Raw genomic sequence first — 9,529 nt, forward strand, 5'->3', positions numbered from 1 at the left:
TTAGTTATGAGGTCTGTGGTGACAGGTTGGACTCGATCTTTGAGGTCTCTTCCAACCTTGGCGATTCTGTGCTTAAAAAAAATGTAGCAATTTGGAAGATTACTTAATAAAAACAACTTTTCTCCCCCATTCCCACAGAAAAAGAAGTAGGAAAATGTTTCTTAATACTCCAACATGGAAAACACATCTTGTTTCTCTTCTTCAGAGAAGATAAACAGGATGTTTCTAGAGAGAATAGCTGAGTCCAGTGTAAACCAGATTTAGGGTAGGCAGAACTGAAGGTCACGCAGCAGTGAGCTGACAAGAGAGTACTGCCTCTTTTGGAGTATGAGTAAGTTCATTAAAGCTCCTGCTATATTCACTTGTAAGAGCAAAGTGCACCCACATATGATTTTTCACCTACCAGCTACATTTACTGGGATAGTAACAAGCTATTTTAATATTATCATGTTCTCAGTCCCTAAATGCAGATGATGAGCAAAGGAGATGCTCTTTTAAACAAGTCTGCATCAACAAACTTGCAAAAAACTCAAGTCTGTTCCACTCATTCCTGGCTTGATTTAAACCAAACAAAAGCAAGCCCTTTCAGTGTTAAAGGGGAGTCACCCACTGATCACACCCTTTCATGTTTTATATTCATACCATCTCAGGCCATGTGACAAAAGAGGGGGGGGAAAAAAAAATCTTGGCATTACACAGCCCAGGAATTTATTGAATATTGGCTCAAATACATTGTTTGGTGCTCTCAGGAAAGATCATTAACAGATGCATTGAGCTGTAATCACCAACTAGGAGTTATGTATTTTGTATGAAAATGTTAAGCACGGGGTTGCAGCCTCCTTCTGGCCAGGTCTGTGTCTGGAATTTTACTAGGCACCTTCCTTTTCCAAAGATTCGATTGGTGTAAATTGCTGCATCAACTGTTATTTAGAAGAGCCTTTACATTTTGGTCTTTTTAGACTAGTAAAACACTTCAAGTATTTGCATTTGAAGTTTTCAATACTGGAAACATTTAGTCCAGAGTGTTGTAATGGGGTCTCTAATTTTTCATATGGTCTCTCTTCTAAACATCCCAGAGCATTTAGTCTTCAGTTTTTGCTTCCATTTCTTCGGCATCATCATCCCCATCCACTTCAGCGTTTTCCCTCTCCAGTCTTTCCAACTGCCTTGCAAGCTCAGTTTCATCTGTGTCAGTAACCACCTTAGGCTGAAAAAACAAACAAACAAAACCCACAAACAAATCAGAACACTTGGTAAACATTCATAAAGAAACACCATCTGTATTTATATGCAGATGGTATTTATATATATGTATATATACAGATGTATTTATACACATATTCCACCTAAAGAGCAAAAGATAAAATACATCCTAGAGTCACACAAGTCCCAGGAAAATCAGGGGTTTTTTTGCCATCTGTTTATTTAAGGAACACAGAAGTTCTGGGTTTTTTAAAGGTTTTTTAATACCTTTAGATAATGTGTTTCCTAGCACTACTGATCTTGCTTGACTTAATATTGCAAGGAGAAAAAAATAAACCACATTTTAGAATGTAATGCCTTCTCACCTCCATCTGCACATTAAAGACTCCTCTCTTCTCCTCAATTTTTTCTTTAATAACAGCCATGGCTTGATTCAGAACAGACAGTCCTTCAGTTCTCTCCAGTGTTGTAGTAGTCATCACATAACGAGGAGGGGCAATCAGATTAATCTATCACATTGTAGGGAATTGGGGGGAAGAAGAAGAAGAAGAAAAAAACCAAACTCAGTAACAAAGACAAATGAAGAAATCTATCAAAAGCAAAGTGAGTAACAGTGTCTGAATGCACAATTCCCAGAAGAAGAAACATTTTCACACTATAAAAATCCTTCCTAGCAGCATAAACAGCAGACAAGGAAGTGTACAGCCTGTCTGATTTCCAATTTCAGCATCTGTTATTTCTACCTAGCATGTTGACTTAAACAAATATTGTTAAGCAGACAGAATATCCACTTCACAGATCAGTAAAACAGCCCAGCAGAGTTTTCCAAACAATTAGAAGCATTACAGGCAGTACATTTTTTCCCTTTTGTTACAAGAAACTTCTCCTTCTGTTACATTTTCAAAGGAAGCTTTTTGAACCTGCTCAGTAATACATTTAATCTCTTGAAATTGTTGGGGCAGAAAAATTGGGCCTGGGTACAGCAGCCACTGTACCAACACTCAAACATGTAATGGAGACAATCTTTTAGTTACACAATCTTAAAACTGAATCCAAAATCCAATGCTCCCACCCAAAAGAACGGCAGGTACACAGCATGCCACTACAAGATCTTTATCAACTGAACAGAGCAAATGAAACTTCTGGGACTTGGGAAATCACAGCACCACCCTAGGAACAAATGTCACTGCAGAAAGGAAAGGAAGGGTGTTACAGACCTGACAGAAGAATCAGAAAGCAAGTACATGGCTTCCTAGCCTCAGTTATGTGATTGTCACAACTGCACACAGCTACTGGTACCTGAGGACACCAAAAACATTGCTTTTGATTTCACTATTAAGACAGACACTTACTTTAATGGGCATGTTTTCTGTGGAACAGTTCAAGCCTGCTCTCAAAGCTTCTTTCACTGCATCTATGCCTTCATAACCATAACAGGCCACCTCAATATCTAGGACAAAGAAATACAAATAATATAACTTTGAAGTTAGCAAAAGCTGTAGGATCTTTAAAGCTTTTCAACTTAAACTTCAGCAATGTGTTTTAACATCCAATGTTTATCGAGGAGAACTTCAGCAGCTCCCAAAGCTGAGGAGGGTATTTCACTTTCTTGACTAGTAAGCTGATGTAAAAGCCTTCGTAAATTCTGCAGACATACAACATTTTACATTGTGCTTTGAAAAGCCAAGATATGAAATTACCCTTCAGGATAGAACCCACAGAGGCATTTTGCAAGCGATCCTTGACAAAGGTGTCTTCATTCTGAACACATACCACTCGTATACCAGCAATATGAACCACTAGCTTAAAGTGAGCTTATAGTCTGCAACAAGATACACTAACTAGACTCAGGTGTTAAGATGTGTTCCATGAACATGTGGAGAGAACTCACCAGCCCGGATTTTGACAGCCTGCGGTGTCAGACGTCTGTTAATGTTGTCAATCAACACACGCCTCTCCTCCTCTGTCAGATCCAGGCTATCCAGGATTGCAGGGTCTCTGGGCCAAGCAAAGCAATGTTATGGAAGTTATACTAAAGGGCAACATGACACTTCTGGTACTATTTCAACGTTCTTACACATAATCTTAGAGATATACTGGGCAAAGAAAACAGAGACATTTCTTAGGAGGCCATGGAAACACCAGAAGAAAATAGAACAGAACAGAATTAACCAGGTTGGAAAAGACCTTCGAGATCGAGTCCAACCTATCATCCAACACTATCTAATCAACTGAACCATGGCACCAAGCGCCCCATCCAGTCTCTTCTTAAACACTTCCAGTGATGGTGACTCCAGCACCTCCCCAGGCAGCCCATCCCAATGGGCAATCACTCTTTCTGTGAAGAACTTCTTCCTAACATCCAGCCTAAACCTAACCTGGCACAGTTTGAGGCTGTGTCCTCTTGTTCTGGTGGTGGTTGCCTGGGAGGAGACCAACCCCCACCTGGCTACAACCTCCCTTCAGGGAGTTGTAGAAAGCAGTAAGGTCTCCCCTGAGCCTCCCCTTCGCCAGGCTAAACAATCCCAGCTCCCTCAGACTCTCCTCACAGGGCTTTGTGCTCCAAACCCCTCCCCAGCTTTGCTGCCCTTCTCTGGACACATTCCAGCAAGTCAACACCTTTCCTAAACTGAGGGGCCCAGAACTCAAGGCCTAACCAGTGCTGAGTCCAGGGGCAGAATGACTTCCCTGCTCCTACTGGTCACACTGTTCCTGATACAGGCCATTGGCCTTCTTGGCCACCTGGGCACACTGCTGGCTCATGTTCAGCCTACTATCAACCAGTACTCCCAAGTCCCTCTCTGCCTGGCCGCTCTCCAGCCACTCTGACCCCAGCCTGTAGCACTGCATGGGGTTGTTGTGGCCAATGCGTAGAACCCGGCACTTGGACGTGTTAAATCTCCTGCCCTTGGATTCTACCCACCTGTCCAGCCTGTCAAGGTCTCTCTGCAGAGCTCTCCTACCCTCTAAGAGATCAACACCTGCCCCCAGCTTGGTGTCATTAAAAAAACAACCCAAAACCCCCAAAAACCACACACATCTATTTAAAAAATATTTTGTACTGGAAGCATTTAGCAACAAAGCAGAGAAGCAGTTTACTCCATCTGTTCACAGATGAAAAGATCTGTATTATTTTTGGGTTTTGTGAAAGCAGAGGAATTCCTTCTGTCTGGCTCCCTTTGTATACAATAGACAGAATGAGACGAACACCTAGTTGCTTGGTATTTATATTCCCTCCAATGTGAAGGTAAACTCCCATCACACAAATGAGAACCCATTATGAGTCTGAGGCTTTTCAGTTATTTCATCATTTCATTCACATGCAGGATTTTTGTCATTTTACAAAGTAATCTACTCATTTTGTATTAGTCTGCACTTGTTTTTAGCAATAACTGGATCACAGATGATTATCTGCTAGTTACATTCTGGCTAAAGAAAAGGAAAAGGGGGTTTTAAAATCACAAGCTAATAGGTTTAAATCCAGAGATCACAGAGGCAAAGTCCTCTGCTGTTCACCAAAACAAATTAGCAGCTCATATGAAGGTGTCAATTCTCTATTGCTCTATTAATTTTTATCCAAAATATGTTTGAAACAGAGAACAACCAAAAAACCTCCTCACAAAACCAGTCCCCTTTCTTCAGGGAGAATAGTTGCAGTCCTCTGAAAAACAGTATGATGTCACCTCCAATATTGCTAGTAAAACGTGAACCAAAATGGCTCAGAACCCAGAGGCACTATTGGAGATTGGTCTCTGCTGCTAATAAAGTCAACATCTTTCATGTTTTTGTGTAAGGACTTTAGACAGTAAAAAGGCCAAACCTAAACAAACAGGACCCAGAAAAGCCAGGTTTTACACACCAAAATACAGACCTATGTGGCAAACGTGATTTATTTCCCATGCAAATCCTGTTTCTTCATTTACAGTCTATCCTGTTTGAATTACTCTCATAAGCATGACAGGCATTCAAAAAATAGGTCCCTGATGTTTAATTCTTACTTTTAATCGATCAGAGGGTTTGCCACGTGCTGTGTGAAATCCCAAAACACTAAGCCTCAGTGCTGAAAAAGGAATAGCAAGTCAAATTCTTTGTACTCCAACCTGAATGGCAAATGAGCAACAAATGGCACATATGGAGAGGAATTCTTCTGAGTTTAGAGATGCTTAAACAGCCAGTGCAACTACAGGTTTCTGTTCTACTATACAGGTGTTTACCTAAGTATTTACCAGTTACAGAATGATCTGGAATTCCTCCTGCTGCCATGTGCCCAGATTTGCCCTTTACCAGTGTATGTGCTATGGTGCTCAAGGATACAGTGTAGCAGTGGGCCTGGTACAGCTAGACAACGGTGGGACTTCATGATCCTAGAGGTCTTTTCCATTGAGTCTACAGGCAGATACAACTGCCTCCTCTCCCAAACCAGATGGCTCTAAGCTAATCAAAATGCCACACAATTTCTAACATTTTATTACTGCCATCTAGTGTTCCACTCAACTTCATCACTCAGGTTCATGTGCTGTGAAAGACTAACATCAGAAGAGCTTATTGAGAAATCACTTTTGGATTGCCAATTTCATAGTAGAGGGAGACCAAAAAGCTTAATTCTGAAACAGAGTTAAAATGTCAGGCCCCATAAAAAAATGAAGAGAAATCTCAGTGCACATCCCCTTAGCATCCCTATTTCCATCTCTTCCTGTTCATAATTCCATTTGTAAGTTCATGATCCTATTACTAATTCTTGAAGTTTGGAAGCACAGAGCTTGTTGCATTTCAAAACCAAAAAACTCTGCCAGTGGAAGAGTGACAGTCAGCTATGAGCAGAAGTACCTTCAGACACTGAGGCAGGTATTTTTTATAACACCTGCTTGGGACTAAGAACAAGCCAGTTCTGACAAACTAAGACCTGTGTTGCTGCTTCTGTTAGAAATGTTACAGGCTCACCTCTAGCAATAGAAATCTCTTCAGTGTTTGTAACCACATCATTCTCCAATACCTCAATTACTGCTTTTGAAAACCTGACATACAACAGAATGGCAGACTCAAAGATGAATAAACCAAATCAACTCAGGGCCTTCTTTCTCAAGAGAGAACTTTGGGAACTTGAAGAAAGCAGAAAGACAGAAAAACCTGCAATAAGCAACTGGAAGACTGATGTCAAAATTTACTATGTTTACTTGACCAGTACATTCTACAGGCTGACTCTGGAAAACAAACAAAAATCAAAAGGAGTATTATGATGGATCTATTCCAGGAAATCCTTTTCTGCTATTTGAAATAAGCCCCCTGAAGTAGAAAAAAACCCCCATCCTTACGAGACTGCATGCTTGAATGCATCATAAGCACCATATCCTGGTCTCTTGTACTTGTCATCAAACACCCAGGCAGTTCTCTGGAAGAGACTCTCAAGTTGCTCATCCTTAGTGTATTCCAGGACTTCAGCAACATGGCGAAGGATGCTGTAAACCTGGACACAAAAGGACTGTGCATTAAAAAAATGCAAAACAAACACTGTAAACGAAGATTTAGAATCAAAAGTAATATTTAATGGTAAGCCTTCTACTTTGACAGTAGTAAGGGTGGTAGTAAATGCCTTAAACTACCTGCAAGCCTTTCCAGTAAGAGTTTTCCAGTGTGCTAAACCAGCCTACAGTTCTTGATTTCTTATCATTTAAATATTCCCCTCTATGTCACAAACTGTTAACCAACAACTTACATGACCTGTTCATTAATTAAGAAGGAGCTTAGCAGAGCACTCATGGAGAGATGAGCTGATTGTATCTATTTGCATGGGTTAAAGAGAATCGTAGTATGCCTCATAAACGGGAATACTATTGTATTTTTCATAGACATCTGTATATTTTGGTTGCTCAGGAGGAAAAACTGGAAATACAGAGTGCCTGAATGTAGCAAAGCAACTTACAGTCTTTGATTTTGTGAATTTGTCTTCACATTTGATTGCCTCCTCTGGAGAAACTCTTCTTTTTGACAAGTCAATATAACCTAGTGGGGAAAACCATTTGGAGTGTCAAATATAGTATAAACGAGACTAACTGCTTCAAGAGAAACACATAAAGAGCAAACTCTGGATCAGGATTTGCCCCTTGTCCACACTATATATGCAGCAACCAACACAAACCCTCGTGAATTTGATCAGATTATGATCCCACTGAGGTTATTCTTCCCACTGTAAATACTTCCAATAGCAAATCAATCATAGTGTTCTTTAAAAATACTAACTTAATGTTTTCTGTACAAAGAAGTTTTCATAATAGCTCAGCCATCAGTGGTCCATTTTTATGTTTCTGCACACAGTTTTGTCAAAAATCATACCAGTATACAAAGAAGCAAGTTTGATGCCTATTTTTGTAGCATTCAACCTCATTGAAGGTTGGCATTTCATTGGCTTAGCTCTGAACAGTTTCCTAATGAACTAGGCCTGGCCTCAAATTCCAATTGTAACTCCTTGGATACCCTTTTGGGAGAGCTGTCTGGCCTGGATCAGGAATAGTATGGCCAGCAGGAGCAGGGAGGTCATTCTGCCCCTGGGCTCAGCACTGGTTAGGCCACACCTTGAGTTCTGTGTCCAGTTCTGAGCCCCTCAGTTTAGGAAAGATGTTGACTTGCTGGAACATGTCCAGAGAAGGGCAACGAAGCTGGGGAGGGGTTTGGAGCACAAGCCCTGTGAGGAGATACTGAGGGAGCTGGGGTTACTTAGCCTGGAGGAGAGGAAGCTCAGGGGAGACCTTATTGCTGTCTACAACTCCCTAAAGGGAGGCTGTAGCCAGGTGGGGGTTGGTCTCTTCTCCCAGGCAAGAGGACACAGTCGCAAGCGGCACCAAAGGAGGTTTAGGCAGGATGTTAGGAAGAAGCTCTTCACAGAAAGAGTGATCGGAATGGGCTGCCCAGGAAGATGGTGGAGTCACTGTCACTACAGGCGTTTAGGAGGAGAATGGATGAAGCACTTGGTGCCATGGTTTAGTTGATAAGGTAGTGTTGGGTGATAGGTTGGACTTGATGATCTCGAAGATCCTTTCCAACCTGGTTAATAGAAATTCTATTCTGTGTGTGAAAAAAAAATAAAAATCTTTTGAACCATCTCTTAGCAAATCTGAAAAGGCCTTCACCCACTTCTCATGAACTATAGGTCCCCTGGAAAGATTCAATAAAAAAACACTATGTGAATTGCAAATGTGCTTCTCTGCCAGTAGGACGACTAAATGAATTTGTAAGGGAGAGTATTCTTTCATTAGACATGTTGGGAAACTTAACTTTCCTTCAAATCTATCTGAAATAACTTTCTTTTTGTCTTCCCTTTCATCTCTGCTTTTTCTTATTGTGTCATTCATTACTTAATTTCAGAGTTAACTGCAGTTTCAGAAGTATTCTAGAATATTTTATCACTTGAGAAACATCAGATCAAGAATTGGGTTTCTGGATGTGCTCAGCATTTGTTACTTCTTTATATCTGGATGTAGATTTTAAAGATTGCATGCAACACTATTATCAAAATCCAACATGTTCTAAATAGAAAATACATTAAAAAAACCTCCAGAGTGAAATACTAAAGCATTCAGAAGACTGTACACGCAAGTTTGTCTTTCTATCTCAACTTGCAATGTACAGAATTCATGTGGCACATTAGTTAGGTATCATCTATTTTATAGCCAAGGTTCAAGACTTCTTAATGAACAGGATGGACTGTGAGCATTAAATGCTCACCATTTACATTTTTATCTCTACGTCAGGTGATCTTTCTCTTCAGTTAGGACTCAGAAAATCTGCACAGATATCAAAAGAAAACTGCAGTTCACTGTGGTTTTCTGACCAAACATTGAGCTGGTGAGGACTCGCTTAATCAATCTTTACTGATGTCATTGATCTTCATAAACCAGATATCCGAAGGACAGAGAGGAACAGAAGAATGATCGTAAGTCTCAGGTGGCATAATGATGGTCTGTTTTGCTTAAGTGGACTAAAAAATCCTGAACTCCTTGTAAAACCAACAAGCACCTAAGTGACCTGGGTTTTTTTTGTGTTTCCCTCTACGATTCTGTCTTGATGTAGCCCAAAACATCCCCAAATACCTTTCTCTTTGTCAACTCTTATGACCACGACGCATTCGTTCCTGCCGATGCGGATGAGTTTGTTTATGGAACGGATACGTCTTCTGGACAGCTCACTGAGAAGGATCATGCCTTCAATGTTGTTGTACTCCAGCAGGCTGACATAGGCTCCCATTTCAGCAATGGACCGAACATTGACCATCACTACATCTTCCACCTCTGGAAATTTATGTTGGTAGAATCTACAGCTTAGTCCTGGCATT

At 40.7% G+C, this 9,529-nt stretch overlaps 1 protein-coding gene across 1 annotated transcript; it reads right to left on the reverse strand.

Moving 5' to 3' along the window:
• Positions 1-664: 664 nt before the first annotated feature.
• Positions 665-9,529, reverse strand: EIF2S1 (eukaryotic translation initiation factor 2 subunit alpha). The gene is made up of 7 exons (XM_009897192.2): positions 9,288-9,529; positions 7,124-7,203; positions 6,516-6,667; positions 3,095-3,201; positions 2,556-2,653; positions 1,569-1,712; positions 665-1,207 (listed from the first exon to the last, which is right to left on the reverse strand). Exons 1-7 carry the CDS (start codon positions 9,526-9,528, stop codon positions 1,082-1,084), a joined length of 948 nt encoding a protein of 315 aa, XP_009895494.1. The 5' UTR covers position 9,529; the 3' UTR covers positions 665-1,081.

Source organism: Dryobates pubescens, chromosome 5 (genome assembly GCF_014839835.1).
Source record: "Dryobates pubescens isolate bDryPub1 chromosome 5, bDryPub1.pri, whole genome shotgun sequence".
Taxonomy (NCBI): domain Eukaryota; kingdom Metazoa; phylum Chordata; class Aves; order Piciformes; family Picidae; genus Dryobates; species Dryobates pubescens.

Coding starts and splice junctions, on each gene's coding strand:
- EIF2S1 (XM_009897192.2), bottom strand. CDS start 9,528: ATGCCAGGACTAAGCTGTAGATTCTACCAACATAAATTTCCAGAGGTG. Junction 3,202..6,515: donor GCATTCAAGCATGCAGTCTC/GTAAGGATGGGG, acceptor TGCTTGGCCCAG/AGACCCTGCAATCCTGGATA. Junction 1,208..1,568: donor TCTTTAATGTGCAGATGGAG/GTGAGAAGGCAT, acceptor TTGTTTTTTCAG/CCTAAGGTGGTTACTGACAC.